The sequence below is a fragment of the Macaca mulatta genome, chromosome 4 (assembly GCF_049350105.2).
Source record: "Macaca mulatta isolate MMU2019108-1 chromosome 4, T2T-MMU8v2.0, whole genome shotgun sequence".
In the NCBI taxonomy this organism is placed as follows: Eukaryota; Metazoa; Chordata; class Mammalia; order Primates; family Cercopithecidae; genus Macaca; species Macaca mulatta.
Genome location: NC_133409.1, coordinates 164,807,106 through 164,830,982, shown reverse-complemented (window position 1 = coordinate 164,830,982; position 23,877 = coordinate 164,807,106). Strand labels below are relative to the sequence as shown.

The following is a 23,877-nucleotide window of genomic DNA, read 5'->3' as shown; positions in this document are numbered from 1 at the left end:
AGATACTACCATTATCAACTATTATCAGAACCTTAATCCAGGTGGATAAATTCTTTGATGCCACGGTTTGGAGAGAAGTTAACTCTCACTGTCCAAGCTCTTACTACTTGTTATATGATTTCCAGGTCTCAAATTTATTAGAAAAACATAATATCCCTCACAACCTCAGTTCAGAAACCAGACACAGGTAGCAAGAATGTAATCTGTATATCGAATTATTAATATGAGGACTGAAACAGGTTCTGGATAAATCTATCCAGGAAAGTGAAAGGATGTTTAAGTTATTCAAGCAGCCAATAAAAAAAAATGCAATTCCCAAAAGTAAACGAGGAGTTTTAAAACCAAAATCCAAAAAGTAGTAATATATAAATGCCTTAGAGTTTTCCTATACTGACTCTAAAAATAGTTAAATCTATTAATCAAAATCCAGTGTCAATAGCATTACCTCTTTTTGGAAACAAAATCTGATTAACAAATAAAATAAGTACAACAGAAGGATAGGAAAGCAATCAATGATTAATGCTGTGTTCATTTAACAACTGAAAAATTGTTAAAGAGGAGAAAAAGGAAACTTCTGGTAGCATAGAAAATAGCTCTAGGCCGGACATGGTGGCTCATGCCTGTAATCTCAACACTTTGGGAGGCCAAAGTAAGAGGATCACTTGAGTTCAGGAGTTTGTGACCATCCTGGACAATACAGTGAGACCTTATCTCTAAGAAAATGTAAAATTTAGCCACACATGATGGCATACACCTATATAGTCCCAGTTACTTGGATGGCTGAGGTGAGAGGATCACTTGAGCCCAGGAGGTCAAAGGTGCATTAGGCCACGATCATACCACAACATTCCAGTCTAGGCAACAGAGTAAAACAACGTCTCGAAAAAAAGAAAAGAAAAGAAAATAGCCTGAGCTCGATACCATCAGATTAAGGAGTAATCCTCACAGAGTCACATATGAAAAACTGGTGTTAAGAGTTAGACTCTATATGACAAGAAAAAACAGATTCTCACAGTGTGGTTCAAGGACTCGGGTTTCCTGAGACCTTTTTCGGAGTCCATGAGGTAGAAACTATTTTCATAATAATGGCAACACTATTTATTTGCTCTTTTCACTGTGTTGACATTTGTACTAACTGCAAAAGCAAAGGAAAGCAAAGGTGGGTAAAACTGATGGCACCTTTGTACCAATGAAGGAATTAACATATATTAGTCATTGTATTCCTCACAACACACAAGCAGAAACGAACAAAAAAGGCAAATGGTTTCACTTAATAATGTCCTTGATAAAGCAAAAATTACTGTGCTAACTCTCAAGTACATGTCTTTCTAATATCTGTGATAAAATGGAAGATATACATAATATGGCTACAATTGAAGTTCAATGGTTTTCTGAAGGAAAAGCATTTGCGTATCTGAGTTGCGAGCTAAACACGCTCCAAGCTCCTTTTTCATAGAACACCATATATATATATATTTTTTTTTTTTTTGAGACAGTCTCGCTCTGTCGCCCAGGCTGGAGTACAGTGGCATGATCTCGGCTCACTGCAAGTTCCACCTCCCAGAGAACACCACTTTTTAAAAGAACAAATATGGCTAACTCAGACTTAGGTACTTGATAAAGATCCTCAAAAATGAACAAGGTGAGCTTGTCACTTCAAGGAAAACTGACAGCATTTATCACCAATGATAAATGTTACGATTTCAAGTGGAAATTTAGAATTCTGGAAAATTCACATCTACTACTGCGAACTTAATAGTTTTCCAAGGCCTAAGTAACGTTTCTGATGAGATGGTGTTTATATTAATGAGCATGATTTAATGACAGTGTTCAATAAAACATGCCAACATTTGGAAGATATGATTCAGGGAACCAATATTTACAAATGGTAAATGCATGTTACAAAACTATATATATAAGACCCAAGTTAATTAACATGGTTTCAGACCTACATTAAACATTACAACTAACCTTTAGGAAACTACAACTTACGTAGTTTTCGTATTGTGTGGTATCAAAAAGAGAATACACACGATTATCTAAAAGGACTTTAAAAATATTATTTTTATGTGAGGCTCGGTTTTCTTCATACACTTATTATATTTTGAGACAGGATTTCGTTCTGTCACCTAGGATGCAATGCAGTGGCATGAATATAGCTCACTGCAGCACTGACCTCCTGAGTTCGGGCTTCCACCTCAGCCTCCCAAGTGGCTGGGACTACAGGAGTGTGCCTCAGTGCCTGGCTAATTTCTTCGTGAGACAGTCTCACTCTGTCACCCAGGCTGGTCTTGAACTCCTGAGCTCAAGTGATCCACCTGCCTCGGCCTCCCAAAGGGCAGGGATTACAGGCATAAGCTACTCCATCAGGCCCTTCATAAATTTTAAGCAAAACAATATACTGCAAAAGACTGAATGTGGCTAGGCGCGGGAGCTCATGCCTCTAATCCCAGCACTTTGGGAGGCCGAGGTGGGCGGATCACCTGAGGTCAGGAGTTCAGCCTGACCAGCCTGGCCAACATGGCAAAACTCTATCTCTATTAAAAATACAAAAATTAGCCAGGTATGGTGGCACATGCCTATAATCCCAGCTACTGTAGAGACTGAGGCAGAAGAACTGCTTGAACCTGGGAGACAGAGGTTGCAGTGAGCAGAGATTGTGCCACTGTACTCTAGCCTGGGCAACAGAGTGAGAATCTGTCTCAAAACAACAATAAAAAAAAGACTGAATACAGAAGCAAATGGTAATTAAGTTGTTTTCTCTTAAGCCAGATATTAAACGGATGTACAAAAACATAAAATAATGCCACTCTTTAATTCTTTTGAAAAGTTATTTTTCATAAAAAATACTATTTTTAACATTTTAAAATAAAAATTTTCAGTTCTAATGTCAAATACAGTGAAGATCAAAATAACTCATATTTTTAAAAAAGCTCTTGGGGTCCTCACTAATTTTTTAAGAGAGTAATAGTATTCTGAAACCAATAAATTGGAAAACCACTGAGAAAAAGATAAATATAAAAATATCCATCATAACAACTTAGTAACTGCTTCTGAGGAAATAGTGATCACCTTGCCTCACACTAAATCCTTAAAAAGTACAAGTATAGCTACAGTAAAAGTTAGGGAAAAAAAAGTATTTTGTCGTCTTTCAATAAGCCAATTTAAAACACCAAAAATCATCATACACCTTGTGTTTGTAGTTGTATAACCAAAGTTAACACCTTAAGTGCTCTCTATCTGTCCTCGTGCAGCTAATGGTAATAAGGACCAAGAGCAGACCAAAACAAAGTCCCAGAGCTATTTTCTGGTTTTGATTCTTTAATGCCCTCTCCCATCCGAGATGGCATTCCCCTGAACTCCTAGACCTGCTCGCTCTCTTCACACCTCCTTTCCTGTCAAGATCGGGAAGAACAGAAAAACATTTGCTGACAGACCTAAATCACACTAAAAATACAAGGTCATATAACACTTCAACAGACATTTTAAGTCACCTATGTTGTTTGTTACCATTAAATAATTAGGGCAAATCGACTAGCTTTTAGGAAGAGTGAGAAAACTATAAGGCCATTTTACTTCCCTCTCCGGCTCCTGGGCTCTGCTGCGGATTCTGGAAACCCAATACAGGAAACTTGTAAGAGCTTTTAAATGTCACTTTTAAATAATTCATTCCAGGATCCAGGAAAACATCCAGTTCTAATATACTCCCCATTTTGTCTTCACTTGATTATAGATTGCACCCCTTCCCTCCAGCCTTGCACCTCATCCTCAGCCCAACCTCTATTCATTCTTCCAGTATCTTCTAGATACCTAACCCTGACTACTAGTACTTTCTGTCCCTTCTGACATTAATTCACTATTCTTAACCTTATTCCCTTGTATCTGATTTTCTGAAGCGACACATCCCTATGGCATCTGTATTATTTCTATCAGGAAATTATTGCAGATACAACAACAGAAGTTATATTCTTTGAATGTAGATATTAATAAATACTGACAGCAATGCTGTTATTAATCAATTTTTGTTTTGTATAAAAAAGAGGCTATGAATAACTGATTTCTTATGAAAAAAGTAAAAATTGATCCTCACTTTGCCAGAGGGCTTTGGATGCATTAAGAAATTCAAGATCCTCTTCACTAGTTCACTATTTACACCTGATCTCTCCAAATCAAGAACCTCACAGATGCTCTTTAACATGGCATTTCTAAATCTGAAACAGAAAATGGAAGAAACCAAGGTGTTAATATAGGAAAGCTTACAAATGTTCTCCACAATATAAAGGGAAAGCCAACCAAATTAGCTGACTTACATACATTTTAAAAAGTGGCCAATGCTTCTCTGAATCTTTCTTTCTTTTGGAGACAGAGTTTCGCTCTTGTTGCCCAGGCTGGAGTGCAATGGCCCAATCTCGGCTCACCGCAGCCTCTGCCTCCCAGGTTCAAGCGATTCTCCTGCCTCAGCCTCCCAAGTAGCTGGGATTCCAGGCATGTGCCACCACGGCCAGCTAATTTTGTGTTTTTAGTAGAGACAGGGTTTCTCCATGTTGGTCAGGCTGGTCACCAACTCCCGACCTCAGGTGATACACCCGCCTCAGCCTCCCAAAGTGCTGGGATTACAGGTGTGTGCCACTGTGCCTGGCCCAAATGTGATTTTTTTAACATTAAAAAATAAACTTAAAGCATATTGATTAAAATATAGTATTTATAAAAATAACTCACTTTTTCAACATTTCTTCCTTCTTTTTATACTGGACACTTCCTTTTTCAAATGGAAAGCCACTGAACTGACCCACATTCTTCTTTAATGAGGACACCTGAAAATGTTCCTTATTATTAACGCTATTTACTACCCAGTAATATACACAAGAATAAATTCAAAGAGAATTCAAAGCCAACATCTTTATTTTCATATCTATCTGTAACTTACAATACTGGCTCAACAGTCAACCAATTCAATACGGGTTCAACATTCAACATTTCTTGTTCAAAACTGAAAAATATGTTACTAACATAATAACATTATAAAAATCCTACAAACTTAAGTCTCTGAAAATAACGATTTGAACAAATTTTCACTGGGGAATTTTTACCACAATCAAAAGTTATCTGACAGTACCAGAGGATGTGGAAAGTTACTACTTAAAAAGATATCCTTTTCATAAGTAATAAAGTTACTAGTAATTCTTCTTTTCCAAATCAAGGACTTTATAGTTAATACTGTTTACTAGTTATGGGACTTATGTAAATTAGATTGGTTTAAGGATTAAATGAGATTAACAGACGTGAAAATAAATTTATGTCATGCGTCAGACATTCTATTCTACTTCAGGCATTCTAACACCCAACTTTACTTTGCCCATGTACAACCTAAAGCAGTTTCCTCAATTATATAAAATACTAAGTTTTATGTACAGTATAATAATCCTTTAGCAAAAAACTATCATCCAATTTATCAGGTATTTGCTAAAAATGTGATACAATTATACCAAATCACTTATTCTGAATGACCAGAAAATCCAAAAACATGAATTTTTTTCAATACATTTAAAGGTCACTAAAACCATCATAATTTGGATTTCATAATTTGAAATTTCAGTTTGGAATAAATACTACTACAGGAGAAAGAGCCCTAGAGCTGGGCATACTGGCTCACACCTGTAATCCCAACACTTTGGGAGGCCAAGGTGGGAGGACTGCTTGAGCTCCAGAGTTCAAGACCAGCCTGGGCAACATGGCAAAACCCCACCTCTACAAAAAGTAAAATTAGCCAGACATGATATGGTGGCATACACCTGTGGTCCCAGCTACTTGGGAGGCTTAAGTGAGAGGAACACTTGAGCCCAGGAGGTTGAGGCTGCAGCGAGTCATGTATTGCACACTGCACTCCAGCCTGGGTGACAGAGTGAGACCATGTCTTAAAAAAAAAAAAAGAAAAAAAAGGGACAGAGCCCTGGATATTATAATCCAACTGCTAATATTCAGCTATATTTCCTGTGATAAATCATTTAATAAATATATATCTCAGTCTGCTCAGTCATAAAGTGTGGAAATTGAACTAGTGGATCACTAACATTTACAGAAACTGATTCCATTGTGAAGTAATATACAAGTAGGTTTAAAGTGTAAAAAAGTCTTACAGTGCCTGGCCTGTTGTAAAGCAGTTTGTGTAGATTTCTAAGTTCATCGGTTTTCTTCTTACTTAGAAAAAAATGTATCCTCTCAATTTCACAAAGTTTCTGCCCCTTTCCTAGAAAAAAAAAAAAAATCACAATTAAATACCCATGGCTTACTAATACATTTTACAAAGTTAATTTAATAGGAATTATTTTCACAGCATAATTTACATGTAACTTTGCTCTTACAAAGCAAATTAAATAAAATTATAACGAAAGTATAAAACACTACTCTGCTGATACTAAGCTACAAACCATCATTTTCACAAATTTAGACACTTTCACCACAAAATCAAAGAAAGCTAGAAGAAACTCACCTTGTGCAATTGTAAATGGCTCTCTCTGTAAGGAAGAGACTTGCATTGTCAGCCTCTCTACTTTCTTCTTTTCCCTCTTGCCTTCCACGATGAGACTCTTTTCTGGAAATTAATTTAGTATTTCTTAATTAACAAAAAGCTTAAACATTGTATTAACTTTATTAGATAAACATGTAGAACAAAGTCCCAAAACCTAACACTTTATTCTTCCTCTGGGCATGGTTTTGGAAAGCAAATAACATAAAAGATGACAACACTTGATTAGTTAATAGAGCACCACGAAAATTTTTTCAGACTAACATTTTACTCACCTGGCAAACTCACAGGGACTCAGTTAAAAAAAAAAAAAATTAGAAAGCAAACTAATTTTTATCCAACTAAAATTATTGCCATTACAGTCCAGTCACTTCGTTTGTGAAATAAATCTAGCTCTGTTTAATCTTTGGACGTAATTCTATTTAATAACTGTGATTCAGTTTGCTGTACTTCAGAAATAATCAAATTTAGAACTGAGAGATTATGAACTTCAAAAGACATACAGAGAATACTAATAATTTAGTCAACTGACAAAAGAGACACAAATAAAGATCTCCAGACAGAACAGCCTGAAGTACCTGGATAAGATAAAACTCTCCAAGTTTACATCTAATGCAATCAACTAGGAGGGCATTACTTTGTAGTTTAGAATAACATTCATAATGATGGCCATAAATCACTCTGAAAAAAGTTAAATTGTTTAGTCGAGAAAGGGGAAAAAAAAACACACAAAAATCTACGGCTGGGTGCAGTGGCTCACGCCAATAATGCTAACACTTTGGGAAGCCAAGGCAGGAGGATAGCTTGAGCCCAAGAGTTTGAGACCAGCCTGGGCAACATATTGAGACCCTACCTCCATTAAAAAAAAAAAAGGAAGGAAAAAAACAAGACCAGGTGCGGTGGCTCACGCCTGTAATCCCAGCACTTTGGGAGGCCAAGGTGGGTGGATCACAAGGTAAGGAGATCAAGACCATCCTGGCTAACTCGGTCAGGCGATCGAGACCATCTTGGCTAACTCAGTAAACTCCCTTCTACGAAAAAATACAAAAAATTAGCCGGGCATGGTGGCAGGTGCCTGTAGTCCCAGCTACTCAGGAGGCTGAGGGGGGTGAATGGTGTGAACCCAGGAGGCGGAGCTTGCAGTGAGCTGAGATCACGCCACTGCACTCCAGCCTGGGCGACACAGTGAGACCCTGTCTCAAAAAAAAAAAAAAATCTAGAAAACAGGTAGCATATACTTCAAAATTCAAAACATTAAGCTCCATTTATCTAACATAAAATCATTTTTTGAATGAAATAAAGTCAGATAAAAGAATACTATACATTGCTCGAGGTTCTGCCATTTATTCAATGTCTGTATTGTGCAGCTGCACTCAATATTAAGAGGGGATAAATGGATGATAAAGACTGCACATCTTTTGAAAGAGATGCTACTAAGGAAATGAGACATAAATATACACCAACATAAAAGATAATAAAACATCTTAAGAAAGATATAATACCAACAAATTGCTGTGCACTGAGGAGGAACTCATTATTTTGGGACTAGGGAAAAAGGAACAAAGCATGTGCGCTGGCTTTTAAAGACAACTTAGATTTAGTAGTATAAGGATTTGCACAGAAAGAATACTTCAGGACAAAGGGCTATCAACAAGTATATTCTGGCCATGTTGTACAGAATGAAGACAAAACACACTAAAACAACCCCTACTATCACTCAACTTCATCAACTTAGTGATTTAAACCATTTGCTTGTCTCTGATTACCAACTACAAGCTAATGACTTCCCAGTCAATCTCCAAGCCATAACTTTCATCTGAGATTCATATTAACTAATATTGTCTCTCAGTATCCGTGAGGGATTGGTTCCAGGACATCCCTCAGATGCCAAAATCCACGGATGCTCAAGTCCCTTACTTTAAAAAAAAAAAAAAATGGTGTAGTATTTACATATAACCTATGAACATCTTCCCATATACTTTATATCATCTGTAGACTACTCATAATGACTAATATAACGTAACTGATACGTAAACAGTTGTTACACTGTACTGTTTAGGGAATAAAAATATCTGAACACGTTCAGTACAGATGCAACCATCCATTTTTACCAATTTGTGGTTGACTGAATCCACAGATGAGGCACCCACAGATATGGAGAACCAACAGTATATGCCTGTCTGTCATTTGGACAGCTCCAATTCATGTCCTATAGGCACCTAAACTCAAAACATTCAAAAGAAAAATCATAGTATCTCCAAACTTGCTCACTTTCTGAATTTTTTTCAAAAAAAATTAATACCATCCACCCACCTGCCAAAGACAGAAACTTCAAAGAGTCATCTTTTACTAGTCATTTCTCTCACTTCCCTTTCCACCAAAATCACTGCCAATTTTGGTTAACCTGACCGCCCTTTTTAGGACAGACTTCAGAGGATGTATGAGAAAGCCTGGGTGTCCAGGCAGAAGCCTGCTGCAGGGGTGGAACTCTCACAGAAAACCGCTACTCAGGGCCAGGCGTGGTGGCTCATTCCTGCAATCCAGGCCCTTTGGCAGACGGACAGGTCACTTGAGGTAAGGAGTTTGAAACCAGCCTGGGCAGCATGGTAAAACCCTTCCTCTGCAAAAAATACAGAAAGTACCCGGGCACGGTGGCACACGCCTGTGGTCCCTGCAACTGGGCAGGCTGAGGTGAGAGGATTGCTTGAGCCTGGAAGGCAGAGTTTGCAGTGAGCTGAGATAGTGTTACTGCACTCCAGTCCGGGTGACAAGTGAGACCTTGTCTCCAAAAGAAAAACAAAAAGAAAACCTCTAGTAGGGCCGTGTGGAGAGGAAATGGCGGGGGGGTGGACCCCTAGATTCACCACCAAGGCTCTATTGGCTAGTGGAGCTGTGAGAAAGGGGCTGCCACCTCCAAACTCTGGAATGGTAGAGCCACAGCAGCTTGCATCCTGAGCTGCCCAAGGCCTTGGGACCCCTCACCCCTTGTACCAGCATGCCCTGGATGCCAGACATGGAGTAAAAGGAGATAATTTGGGAGTTTTAAGATTTAAAGACTGCTCTGCTAGGATTCAGACTTGTAGGCCAGGTATGGTGGCTCACGTCTATAGTCCCAACACTTTGGGAGGCTGAGACAGGCAGATCACCTGAGGTCGGGAGTTTGAGACCAGCCTGACCGACATGGAGAAACCCTGTCTCTATAAAAAATACAAAATCAGCCAGCCGTGGTGGCACATGCCTGTAATCCCAGCTACTAGGGAGGCTGAGGCAGTAGAATTGCTCGAACCCAGGACACAGAGGTTGCGGTGAGCCGAGATCAGGCCATTGCACTCCAGCCTGGGCAATAAGAGCAAAACTCTGTTTCAAAAAACAAACACACACAGAAAACCAAAAACCAAACATAAGCCAAACCAGACTGTGTGGGGCCTACTGCACCTTTCTTTTGGCCTTTCTCCCTTTTGGAATGGAAATTTTACCCAATGCCTGTACCATCACTGTATCCTGTGAGTAAATAACTTGTTTTTGATCTCACCGGCTCATAGGTGGAAGAAACTCATGTTCAGATGAAACTCTGGACTTACAGACTTGGGACTTTTGAGTTAATGCTGAAACAAGACTGGACTTTGGGGGACTACTGCGAAGGCACAACTGAATCTTGAAATGTGAGAAAGACATGAGATTTGGGGGACTGGGGGTGCAATGGTATGCTTTGGATGTTTGCCCCCTCCAAATTTCATGTTGAAAAGTGATTTGCAATGTTGGAGGTGAGGTCTGGTAAGGTGATTAAATCATGGGGGCAGATCCCTCATGAATGGCTTAGCATGGTAACTCTTAGTGATAAGTGAGTTCTCTCAAGATTTGTTTAAAAGAGCGTGGCACCTCCCCCTACCACTTGCTCCAACTTCCAAATGAGATGCCGGCTCCCCCTTTGTCTTCTGCCATGACTGGAAGTTTCCTGAGGCTTTCACCAGAAGCAGATGCTGGCGCCATGCTTCTTGTACCGTCTGCAGAACCACGAACCAATTAAACCTATTTTCCATAAATTACCCAGCCTCAAGTATTTCTTTATAGCAACGCAAAAAAAAAGAAAAAAACCCTAATACAGAAAGTATTTCACTGTCTGGCTTCCATGATGCCTCAATTCTAAAGTTAAAATATTCAGGGTTAAGTAGAATAAAAACTTTCACAATCCTACATGTCCCACAAACACCTCAAATTAGTAAAAAGAATAATAAATCAGAGCTACAATAAAACTGTTAGGGGATAAACTTTCTACAAAATCATGTTTTAAAAAATAATGTGTCTAGAACAAAACATGGGATTATTTCAACTACCAACTGTTCCCCAAGCATTACTGCGTTGGCCATTTACAGTATATTTACATGACTTCTCTAATTCTTTCCTGACATGAAAAAAATTCACCATTTCTTTGGCATCTCAACCCTGCCCCCACAAAAAGACTAAAATACAAACAAAAAATTGGAGAAAAAGTGCAGAGCCTCTTTGGCTAGTAGTGAGATAGTGCACCCAGTTTTGCTGTTGTATTAAAAATAATTTTAAAATAACATATTATTAAGCAATAGTTTATATAAAAACTTATACTCAAAAAGCCATGCTTTACTTAAAAATGCCCTTCTTAGGGCACATACCACTTTAAACAAACAAAAGGCACATCTTGTAATCTTAACCCAGATTGTGACCACAGGCTGGTTGAGGCTTAAAAAAAAAAATCCGGGTTTAGGAAGAGAGCTTCAACCTCTTCCCAAGTGTGCCTGAGTCGTAAACATATACGAAGTAAACCCAGACTAGGCTAATATCAAAGAATGCTGAGAGACGCGACTTATACGAAATAAATTCAGACTAGGCTAATATCAAAGAATGCTGAGACGCGACTTGGATTTTTAAATGTTTGGAAACAGTCAAGAAGCGGGTACACCTGAAACAGACACTGCATGCATCCTGGATAAACTGACGCGGCACACTCCTCCATTCTGTTAAGTTTCCGTTTCACATCTCCAGTCAAATCAGGGTTCATAACGCCCTCCCTTAAAACAGACTCAGGTTCGAAACCGAGACAGTGCTGGGCTCACATTTAACTTTCTTTCAGAGTTCACTTTTTTCATTTTTAACTACTTTCTCAAGTAGCAACAGCTTTCACCGCTGTTTGCCAGGGAGGGAAACTTTTTGGCAAATGTAAAAATATTTTTAAGCATTCAAATACTTACAGGTCTCGCCTTAATAACTTCAGTCTTAACAGACTGCACTAAGACCTTACAATAACTTCAAAAGGCAAAAGATGTGTCATGAAACGGACAAAATTAGAACATCCACTTAGCAACTTCAAAGGTGCACACACGGAGTTAAAAAAAAAAATCAAATCCAAGACCGACAAACTTCCCGTCAAACGATGAAATGTTAACGAGCATTCAGAGCGGGCGAGAAGTCGGCTGCACTCCAATACATCACTACTACGGTAACAAATACTTTAAAAACCGGAATTCACAAAGTCAATTCTACGCCATCGCTCAGCACAAAAGCAGATAAATTGTGCACACGTTCTCGCTGAAAATTACTCCGACTTTACGCCTCTAAGCACGAAAAGAGCAAGAAAACTTGTTTCCTGGGGGAAAAAAACAAAAAAACTTCGGTCTGAAAAATCCATCACTTGGGACGCGACTCCCCCCACCTTTTTCCTCCTCTTCCTCCTCGTCGTCGTCCTCGTCTTCTTCCTCCTCGCTCTCCTCTCTGGGACCAGGCATTTCGGGTTCTTTCTCGGATGCGGGCTGGGCGGGGGTTCCCTCTCCCTCCGCAGCAGGGGCCGAGGCGGACATGCTGTGAACCTTCGTACGGGGAGAAAGCCGGACGTCTCTGTCCCCCTACTCCTGCGGGTAGGACCCGGCGGCCACCCTGAAGGATGCGACCCTTCCCGCGGGACACCTGCCCTTAAAGTTGCCTCCTCCCGTAGCGCTCAGTCCCCAGGGGCGGCTTCCCTCCCGCTACGCCCGCCGCCGTCCAGGGATTCCCGAGGCGGGAAACCGCGCCCGCCGCCCCCGCGCGCGCGCGCCCGCCCGGCCTGCGCTGTTCCCGGCCCGGCCCGGCCCGAGCTGCCGGCCCTCCACGTCCCCTCCCCCGCCCCAGGCCGCCGTCCAAATGGCCGCGTCCCTCCCCCGTCGGCCGCGGCAGGGGCGACCGGGCCTCTGGTGTCCCGACGCAGCCCTCACCGCGGATCCCGGCCGCCACGGGCCTGGCACGCGAGGGCACGAGGAGGTTCTGGGAGGCGGCGGCGGCCGACGCCGAGGAGAAGGCGCGCGGGCCGCTGTCTGGCGTGACGCTCGCTGCCGCGCGCTCGGCTCCCCAGAATCAACAAGATTTTCAAAATGGCGGTTCGGGAAGGAGAGCGGGAATGCGGCGACCAATCAGGGCCGCGAGCTGGGAGTTGGCGGGCGCGGGGCGGGGGAGGCGGGGTGGCCGGGCGCCTCCACGGGAAGCCCGGGCGGGCGGGACCGCGAGGGGTCGCCTCGGCCGCGGGCGGAGGGATGCGCTCTCGGGGCTCTTCCCGGCTGCGCCTGGCGTGCGGTCGGCGCTCGGGCCCCGGAGTGCTTGCGGGCTGTGTCCCGCGGGGCGGGCGGGAGCGGGAGGCGAGGCGGCCTGGCAGCGCGGAACGGAAGGACGCTAGGGGGCCTGCGTGTTTATTGTCTTCACCCTCGCTTCCCGGAAAAGATGATGAGCAGTCCCGGGCGCGGAGGGGCGCGGCGGGCATCGGTAAAGAAGTTGAGAGATCCCTGAAGTCGCTATCTACAGTGTTTCTCCGAGGCGGAGGGGTATTAATCAGCCGTCTCATCAATGCCCCAGAAATCGTGCTGGGTGATAGATAATTTCCAAATCTGCTGTATTTCTGAGGACCCCATCGCTTGTAAGGTCTACCGTAAGGAAAAAGATCCTACCTGCCACGTTAAAGGTTCACATAGCCAACCACATAGATTTACACCCCTGTAAATATAAGGGGAATGGCTCCCTCCCACCCCATTCCTTCCCCTCTCCTCTCTCACACACTGTTCTATAGTAGAGGTAATTTGGCCGGTCCAGACCCTTCTACCTGAGTTCTAGGCCATCTATGCAAATGTTTTTACACATTCAACACTGCAGACACTCAAAGAAGTATCTTCCCTGCTCAGTGCTGCCTTCTTTTGTATGTGATTTCATTTTCTCCCAAATCTTCAACCACTAGCTCACCCAAAGGATCCTTGTACTCAGTGGACTTAATGGAAATGTGATCAGTGAAATTTGCTAGGACTCCCGGTTGCAGGACAAAAATTTGACATTTCCTTTGAATCTTCCCTTTTCCCTTTGTTCCCCTTCCAAAACATACACAAATAGTGTCATTTCTACCCTCAAATTGTATACCATTTTTCCCACTATTGATTCCACTCAAATCCTATCCAAACTCTACAGCTCGTCTCTCCTTGTTGCCTGAAATGTGGTTGGGAGTGGGGGGTTGTGTTTCAGCCCTATTTGTGTTACAACTCTTTCAGTCCTACCATTTGGCAGTCCCTGAGTTCTGGTCCTGTGTCCAGGAAGAATGAGGCACGCAAACAACTGGAGGGTGAGCAAGATGGACAGGAGCTTCACCGAGTGACAGAACAGTTCTCAGGAGACCTGAAGTGGGTTGCGCCTTTCTGCAGGGGGGTTGTCCCGACTAGTGTCCTGCCCTCAGTGGAGAGGAGACCCGAAGTGGACAGCTGCTTTCTGTAGGCAGGTCGTCCTGACAAGTTGAGGAGACCAAACCGGGTAACTCCTTTCTGCAGCTGGTAGTCCTGACCTCTGGCTGAGTCTGTTTTTTTTTGTTTGTTTGTTTTTTTGTTTTTTTTTTTGAGACGGAGTCTCTCTCTGTCGCCCAGGCTGGAGTGCAGTGGCCGGATCTCAGCTCACTGCAAGCTCTGCCTCCGGGGTTTATGCCATTCTCCTGCCTCAGCCTCCCGAGTAGCTGGGACTACAGGCACCTGCCACCTCGCCCGGGTAGTTTTTTCGTATTTTTTAGTAGAGACGGGGTTTCACCGTGTTAGCCAGGATGGTGTCGATCTCCTGACCTCGTGATCCGCCCGTCTTGGCCTCCCAAAGTGCTGGGATTACAGGCTTGAGCCACCGCACCCGGCGAGTCTGGGGTTTTTATGGACCCAGAAGGGACCCAGAGCGTGTGCTGATTGGTCCATGGGTGGGCCCAGAAAAGGCACCATAAGTTCTCGCTCTGGGCTGCTTGCAGACTCTGCCTGGAATTAGCCACCGGGCCCCCCAGGCTTCAGGCCATCCCTGGCTTGAAGATGGGCAGGGAACTATCCCTTTCCTCCCAGGAAGGTGGCTGCCTGCCAGCATCAACATGTCACCCGTGGCGCCCAGGCTTTTTGTGCCGAGGGGTACCTGCAGGCCCACGCCGAGCCACCCTCAGCCCCACCAGCCTCTTTCTTGCACCCGTCGGTGCCCAAAGTCCAGAGGGGGCCGAGGCGGCAGGGGGCTGGTGTGTCAGTGCTGCCCTGAACACATGCACACCCAGCTGGGTTGCAGCAGTGCCCATGCTGGGCCACAACTTTGCTCTGCCATGGAGTGGGCCCTGGGAGTGGGTGGAGGGTAGATACCTGGCATCAGGCACATTCTTTTTTTTTTTTGAGACAGGATCTCACTCTGTCACCCAGGCTGGAATGCAGTGGCGTGATCTTGGCTCACTGCAACCTCAGGAGCAGGTACTTTTAAGCCTGCAGGGGCAGAGGCTTCCTGGGCCCCCAAGATTGCAGGGATGCCTGGGTCCAGAGCTGTGGCTGGACAACTGCAGCTGTGCCCAGGAACATGGGTCTCCTGCCTTGCCAACTTGATAGGGGACGGGGCTCTTGTGTGTTCCTGGGCCCTGCTGGCTCTGAGGAGTGTTCAGCTCTGGCTACGCCTTCCACGCTGCAGTTGGCATCCCCTCAGTGGCTGCTCCAGATAGGCTGCCACTGCCATCAAGACAATGAGCAAGTGAATATATATTCTATGACGATTAGTGATAGCAGTAAAGCAAGTTAAAGAAGATAGGAAGTACCAGTAGGGTGGATGGGATTTTGTTTTACATATTCAACAATTAAGCAACGTCTTATTAATAAGATGACATTTGAAAAGATCCTAAGAAAATGAGAGCTCTGAAGACCGACTAGGTTATTCCAAAGAATTCTCTAAAGTTTTGGATGTGGGGCACGAGAGTCAGCTAGAAGTCAATGATGACCTTGGGGTTTTTGGTTCAACAACTGTAAGGACAAAAGTAGCTATTCGTTAAAAGGAGAAAGACCTCGGGGGTGGGGGTGGGCAGGATGGTTTTAGAGGGGAAAGTGGAGGAGGTGGGAATGAGTTGTTTTGTTTTAGACATGTTAGTTTTGAATGAGTTGTTTTGTTTTAGACATGTTAGTTAGAATTTAAAATGCAGATTCAGGAGTGGCTGTTGGATTTGAGAGTCTGGCATTCAGCAGAAGAAACTCTAGCTCAAGAAATAAATGTAGCAGTTGTCAACATGTAGATGGTATTTAAAGCCCTGAAACTGAATGAAATCACTAATAGTGAACATAGGTAGGGATGAGATGTTCAAAATCGTACCTTGGCGCTCTCTGGTGTTCAGAGGTTCAAGAGTAAGAGGGGAACCAGCAAAGGAGAAGAGAAGAGCAACTGTAGCCAGTGAAGTGGGAAGAGAATTACATGAAAATTGTGTCCCGGAAGCCAAGTGACAAAGGGGTGTTTTTGAAGGAGAATGATCCACTGAGTCACATGCTCATAAAAGGTCGGGTAAGATGAGAACTGATAACTGACCATTGGATGTTCCAATGTTGTTTTATCAGTGGCATGGACTATTCTGCGGGGTGGTGAGTAGAAAGGTGCCAGGAGTGGGAATACAGAGAGACAGGTAGGCAAAGAATGGATTCAGACACTCTTTCCAGGAATGTTGCTGTACAGGAGAACAAAGAAGGAGCAGTAGTTCAAAGGGAGTTTGGTTTTGAAGAAAGGAGACACATGTTTGTCCGATGATGGGAATGAATTAGTGGAGAAGGGAACACTGATGGTACAAGAGAAGGAGGAGACAGTAGCTGAAGCCAATCTATAGTAGGTAGGTCAGGTTGGGTTCTCTGTAAGCAGAAGCTGAAACAGAATTTGGGACACCAGGTGTTTATTAGAGGTGAAGAACTGTGAAGGGAAGGGGGAAGAAGCAAGATTTGGCAGAGGAAGAGGTCAAACTGCAAAGCTGGCTTGACAGAGCTTCAGACAGCTACGAGGGGTGCTCTGGAGGGAGTGCTGCTCTTCAGGGTATCCTGAGTGGCTGAACTTTTATATCCCCATACTGCTCAGTCACTGCATGCAGGCAGCCCCAGGAAGGTGTGACCTCGACTGAAGTGATTCCACTTTAGTGGCTGTGGCAGATCCTGAAGGAGTTGACAGATGGAGGCTGCCTGCTAACTCTGGGGTCTGCAGCTGGGCAGCAGATTCTTCCTTGAAGAGGCATCTGGGTGACACATCTCCATGTCTGCCACAGGAGATGAGAGGACATGGGATCTAGTGCACAAGTAGAAGAGTTGTCCTTAAAAAGGACAACAGAAAGCTGTTCCATTGTAACAAGAGGAAAGACAGTGGACTTGAGTACCCATGCAGGGCAGGAGTTGGCAGATGTAAGTGGGAGTTTTTGAAGTTTTTATTCCTTTAAGTTTCTCAGTAAAATCCAGGGCAACATTATTGACAGTGAGTGAGTGTGAGAGAGCCTGTTGAAGGTTTTTGGACAGAGGAAATGTGAAGTGATCATGTAGAAGAATGGAGATGGATGCATTAGGGAATGTTGTAGGCTTGCCATGTAGCTGCAAGGACTCTCTGGGATCAGTGACTGTAAAGTGAGAGTGAGACCAGTCAGCATTATTGTTTTTCTCCAGCCATATTCAGCTACCTGGGAGTAAGTACGAAGATGGCAACAACAACATCCAAAAAATGCATTTAACCAGATGGGGATTTTGCTAGGCAAGTAAGAAGGAAGGAGAAAAGGGTGAGTGAGTTGAGGATACACACAGGACAAGGAAGATAGTGATGGACTACAGAATCTGAGCTGAATAAGGAGGGAAGTAAAGACATGAGAAGGGTGAAGCTTAGTGAGAAGGGTATAGAACCAATCAGTAATAACTTTATTTCTGTTTATTACATTTATCACTACCAGAAAATTTTATTTATTTATTTTTGTTTATTTATTTACTACCAGACATATATATGGAGAAACCTCGTTTCTACTAAAAATACAAAATTAGCCGGGCATGGTGGTACATGCCTGTAATCCCAGCTACTCGGGAGGCTGAGGCAGGAGAAGCGCTTGAACCCGGGAGGCAGAGGTTGCAGTGAGCCGAGATTGCACCATTGCACTCCAGCCTAGGAGACAAGAGCGAAACTCCATCTCAAAAAAAAAAAAAAAAAAAAAGTCTGGTAATATCAAGTCAGTAAACTAACGTGGCTTGAATAAGCCGATGACCAGATTCTTTTTAAACCTGATTACACAAATGTAAACTCCCCGAGGCTGCGGAGACTCTGTCTTGTTCTTCACTGTATTCTCAGCACCCAAAGCAGTACCTACCACATAGTAAGTATTTTGCTGAATGAATGAATGCCAGCCAAAATAAACCCTTACTGTGAAGATCCAGAATATTTTTTGGTTAATGTGATGAGAAAGTATATTAGGATAAAACGGGCGATTTCAATGGCCTAACTGCCAAGTTTTTTTCTTGCTCTATAAATCTCTGTCAGTTCAGGCAATTCTCCAGGGCTTCCGTTCATGTGGTTTACTCATTGCTCTAGGCTACTTTGATCTTGTAGATCTACTATCTTAACACAAGTCCATCGTGTTCATGGTGGTAGGGGAAGAGAGCAGGAGGAGAACCCATACCTGCTGTTCTGTGGTTCTGCTCATTGGTCAGCTCAGTCATATGATCCCACCTAACCACAAAGAATTTAGACAATATAGGGCACACAGGAAGTAGCTGATGAGTATTGCTGTCTCTGACACAGAAGGGCTAATTGCAACCATATCTGGGACAATTGGGATGAACAGAGGATGTGCCTGAGAATATGTTGGTTTCATTTTGTCAATTATGAAAACCCTGGTTCTTAAAACACTTCCCTCCTTTTGCCTGTGAGAAGTTTTTATATAAACTGCACACACATACCGATCTTTCTCATGCACATAATCTATCTCTTACATACACAGATCAATTTTTCCCAAAATGTAAGTTTCGGCTGGGCGCGGTGGCTCAAGCCTGTAATCCCAGCACTTTGGGAGGCCGAGGCGGGTGGATCACGAGGTCAGGAGATCGAGACCATCCTGGCTAACATGGTGAAACCCCGTCTCTACTAAAAATACAAAAAACTAGCCGGGCGAGGTGGCGGGCGCCTGTAGTCCCAGCTACTCGGAGGCTGAGGCAGGAGAATGGCGTAAACCCGGGAGGCGGAGCTTGCAGTGAGCCGAGATCACGCCCCTGCACTCCAGCCTGGGTGACACAGCGAGACTCCGTCTCAAAAAAAAAAAAAAAAAAAAAAAAAAAAAATATATATATATAAGTTTCAAGGGCAGAGGTCCCGTGCTTCCTTTTATTATTCCCTCCTGGTACTTGGCATAGTGCCTGACACATAGTAAATACTTTTAAAATATTTGTTTAATTAAAGTGCACTCCCTTTTGGTTCTTAGACAGTGGCATGAGTTTGTTGTCTGGATGCTATTTAAAGACCATCCAGGCTGGGTGCATTGGCTCACGCCTGTAATCCCAGCACTTTGGGACGCCGAGGCGGGCGGATCACCTAAGGTTGGAAGTTCGAGACCAGGCTGACCAACATGGAGAAACCTCATTTCTATTAAAAATACAAAATTAGCTGGGCGTGGTGGTGCATGCCTCTAATCCAAGCTACTCGGGAGGCTTAGGCAGGAGAATTGCTTGAATCCGGGAGGCAGAGTTTGCAGTGAGCCGAGATTGCACCATTGCACTTTAGCCTGGGAGACGAGAGCGAAACTCCATCTCAAAAGAAAAAAAAAGGTCCAGTGATACCAAGTCAGTAAACTAACATGGCTTGAATAAGCTGATGACCAGATTCTTTTTTAAACCTGGTTATAAATATAAATATACTGACACATTTGGTTCTTCTAAAAACAAGATATCATACTCTATTTTGGTGGAGTGAGTTAGCCAAAGCGTACAGTGTAGCTATTTAAGATTGGGTTTGAAAAATATCTGAATGCAATAATATCCAGTCAGTTGATAATAAAGTAGATATTGTGGCTCGACTATGGTCAGGGAGGACCCTCAAGGTAAGCAGTTGGAGGAGGTAAGGGAAATGGTGGTGAGGCTTAGAAAACTTGGAGAACAAAGGATGAATGGCTAGCAAACTTTTGCTCCTAGTAACTAATTTTGCTCTAACTTTAAGAGTATTATTTGTAACACATTTCTTTAGTATATCTTATCAACTGTTCCATGGAATGAGAATAAAGGAATAGAGAAGCATAGATCCTTGGTATTATTGCCCTTATTTGCTGTTAAAAACAAAACAAAACAGGGAAGTCATCTCTATAGGAGGGGGATTTTCTGCTAAGATTCAATACTCAGGTTATATTTAATGCCCTTGGCCAAATCATAACATCAGAGTCAGAAAAATGATTTCTACTACAAGTTGGCTAGGTATCAACATTGTCCCAAGACTGTCAAAATGGGGTGTCATTTTCGAAAATAGATATGTGTAACTCTAAAATATTTCTATAAATCTTATTTTTTCTATTTTTAAAATTTCTTTCTGTCTTCATTTTTTTTTTGGTTTGTTTCGTTTTGTTTTTAGAGGGAGTCTCACTCTGTTGCCCAGGCTGGAGTATAGCAGTGCGATCTTGGCTCACTGCAACCTCTGCCTCCTGGGTTCAAGTGTTTCGCCTGCTTTGGCCTCCCAGGTAGCTGAGATGACAGACATGTGCCACCACGCCCAGCTAATTTTTGTAGTTTTAGTTAGAGATGGGGTTTTACCATGTTAGTCAGGCTAGTCTCCATCTCCTGACCTCAAGTGATCTGCCTGCCTCGGCCTTCCAAAGTGCTGGGATTACAGGCGTGAGCCACCGTGCCTGGCGAAATCTTATTTTTTAATCTGGACTTTAATAAGTAAAACATTTCTTGTTATAACTCATTCTAATTCATTGAGGGCCCAAATAGAACAAAACAGTGAAGAAAGATTGAATTCACTCTGGCTGACTGCTTGAGCTGGAACATCAGTCCTCTCCTGCCCTTGGTGCTCCTGGTTCTCAGGCCTTCAGACCAAGGCTGGAATCTATACCATTGGCTCTCTGGCTCTCAGGCCTTTGAACTACACCCAGCTTTCCTGGGTCTTCAGCTAAAATAAAAAGAGGAGAGAATAAATAGAAATGAAAAAAAAATACAAAGGAAATTGAGAAAAACCAAATTGAAATGATAGACAGAAGGTAGCAAATCATCTGAAAGAATACTATGAATTGAGTGATCGAGGGGTGAGATGTTTGGCTGTCTTGCTCTTGCTCTGCCCTCCTAAGGCCAGCCAGGCTTTCCCTCTTCCTTTCTTCTTGGCCTATTTGTTCTGACTCCGGTGGGAGGATCCATCAGGAGAGCCCTGCTACCTCCTAGCACCCTAGCCCGAGCACTCTAGCCTTCCATTAAGTCTTCTGAGTACAGCCCACCGTGGTTACAGCGAGGTAGCTCAGCTCCCAGGGACAGCCATAGCTGCCTAGACCTTAGTGAATCGAGAGAGCATGGCCTAGTGGAAGGAAGTAGCATGAACATTGGTTTGTAAAAACGTTTACATTATTTTTTTAAAAGCTAGTCAAGTGAAGCAATGACAATGGAGAAGGAACAAAGAGATCTGCAACTGGTTGTGATTAATTAGTTATAAACAACAATGCACTTGGACTAACCTAGCGTGGACTTTGACTTCAGACAGATGGGTGCAAATTGAGGAAGACTATAAAATGATTAGAGTGAGGGATAATAGAAATAGCTGGGCACAGTGGCTCACTCATTTACTTTGGAAGGCCAAGGCGGGCGGATCACTGGAGGTCAGGAGTTCGAGACCACCCTGGCCAACATGGTGAAATCTCATCTCTACTAAAAATACAAAAATTAGCTGGGTGTGGTGGTGGGTACCTGTAATTCCAGCTACTTAGGAGGCTGAGGCAGGAGAATCGCTTGAACCCGGGAGGCGGAGGTTGCAGTGAGATGAGATAGTGCCACTGTACTCCAGCCTGGGCAACAGAGTGAGACTCCATCTCAAATAAACAAAAAAAAAGAAAATAACTCTCTCAAAAGGAGAGGGAGAAGAGGCAGGAGCGTGCTGGTTTGCTTTTACATGGTAGGAAATTGGGGATATATATCAATATACCTCCTGTGTGTCAATTTCCCTTTAATTTATTCCACTACTCAGTTACAAATCAACATTCTTTTATCTTTGAACTGTGTGAGATAGCGTCACTGTATAAATATTTAATTTTAAAAAGCCATTTTCTCTCTAAATTCTATTTACCAATATGTTTCTCAGTTGTTTACCACCAGTGACCCTCCTCCCTCCACACTTCTCTTCCCTTCCAGGAAAGCTTGTCTCTTAGGAACTTGTCATGGGACTGAATTTAGATTCCACAAAGGTATGAGGATCTCTACATTGGTATTGATTGATTGATTTTTGAGACTGGGTCTCAATCTGTCACTCAGGCTGGAGTACAGTGGCATGATCATGGCTCACTGCAGCTTTGACCTCTCTGGTTCAAAGGATCCTCCTGCCTCAGCCTCCTGAGTACCTGGGGCCACAAACACATGCCACCATGCCCAGCTAACGTTTTATCTTTTGTAGAGATGAGGTATCCCTATTTGCCCAGGCTGATTGGTCTTGAATTCCTGGGCTCAAGTGATCTTCCCACCTCACCCTATCAAAGTGCTGGGATTATAGGCAGGGGTCACTGCACCTGGCCTGGTACTCATTGATTAAGTGTCCTTTACAGAGATACTCTTCCTGATTTATCCTCTTTCCTCTCATCCCTACCTCCCATCCTCATTAGTTCACTGCCTGCAGCCAGAAGTCTTTAAAAAAAAAAAAAGATCTCATTATTATGTTGTCTATAACACTTAAATGCCTCCCCATCGTCTGTAGGATCAAGTGTAATTTTTCAGTTTTTTTTTTTTTTTTAGAGACAGGGTCTTTCTCTGTCACCCAGGCTGGAGCATAGGGTGCGATCATAGCTCACTGCAGCCTCGACCTCCTGGGCTCAAGAGATCCTCCTGCCTCAGCCTCCTGAGTAGCTAGGACTACAGGCTCATGGCACCACACCTGGCTAAGTTTTCAATTTTTTTTTTTGTAGAGATAGGGTCTCTCTATGTTGTCCAGGCTGTTTTGAACTGGCCTCAAGCAATCCTCCCACCTCTGCCTCCTAAAGCAGCCTCCAAAGTTCATGGTGTGAAACACTGTGCCTGGCCTAAAGTATAATTTTTATTTTTATTTTTTGATTTAAGAAAAATATTTAAAAATTTTCAGTAGCTTTTGGGCTACAAGGGATTATTGTTACATGGGTGAATTGTATAGTGGTGAAGTCTGAGATTGCAGTGCACCTGTCACCTGAGTAGTGTACATTGTTACCAATATGCAATTTTTCATTCCTGACCCTCCTCCCATCCTCCCCTGTTCTGGGTTTCCAATATCCATGAGTACCCCTCTATATGCATTTGTATATCCATAGCTTAGCTCCCATTTGTAAGTGAGAACCCATGGTATTTGATTTTCCATTTCTGAGTTACTTCACTTACAGTAACGGCCCCCAGCTCCATCCAAGTTCCTGCAGAAGACATTATTTCCTTCTGTTTTTAATGACTGAGTAGTGGTCCTTGGTGTATATGTACCACATTTTCTTTATCCTGAAGTACAATTTTTAAAACATGGCCTAGACGACTCTACATGATCTGACTTCTGTTCATCTCTCTAGCCTTGTCTCTACATTGTTCCTCCCAGTCTCCCTGACTCCCACCCCAAAGAAAAGATCCTCCAGACATAGTAAATGGCCATGTTCCTTCTTACCTTTGGCTTTCTCTCCATGTTGGTGATCCTACTGGAAAACCCTTCTCCTATTTTCCTGTTCTGGGCCAAATTACCCTCACTCTTCAGGTCTCATTTATACTGCCCCAGATGTGTCATCCTCCACGAGAGCATATACTTTTAACAGCCTGTTTTCTTGTCTACACCCTCCCTCCCAATGGGCTTGATGGGAGCAGGAATGTTGTCTTTCTGATAGCTGTTCCATCCTCAGCACCCAGTATTTATTGAATGCTTGC

At 43.1% G+C, this 23,877-nt stretch overlaps 1 protein-coding gene across 3 annotated transcripts in view; it reads right to left on the bottom strand.

The window, feature by feature from the left end:
- The window catches only part of DEK (DEK proto-oncogene), a 40,061-nt gene extending 27,156 nt beyond the window's left edge, over positions 1-12,905 (bottom strand). The window contains exons 1-6 of one of the 3 annotated variants that reach the window (XM_028846797.2): positions 12,748-12,905; positions 12,213-12,408; positions 6,491-6,592; positions 6,138-6,247; positions 4,720-4,814; positions 4,091-4,211 (exon numbers count right to left, since the gene is read on the bottom strand). In XM_028846797.2, the coding sequence (XP_028702630.1) occupies positions 4,091-4,211; positions 4,720-4,814; positions 6,138-6,247; positions 6,491-6,592; positions 12,213-12,357 (573 nt within the window). In that variant the 5' untranslated portion in view covers positions 12,358-12,408; positions 12,748-12,905. 3 annotated transcript variants of the gene reach the window in all.
- Positions 12,906-23,877: the final 10,972 nt, after the last annotated feature.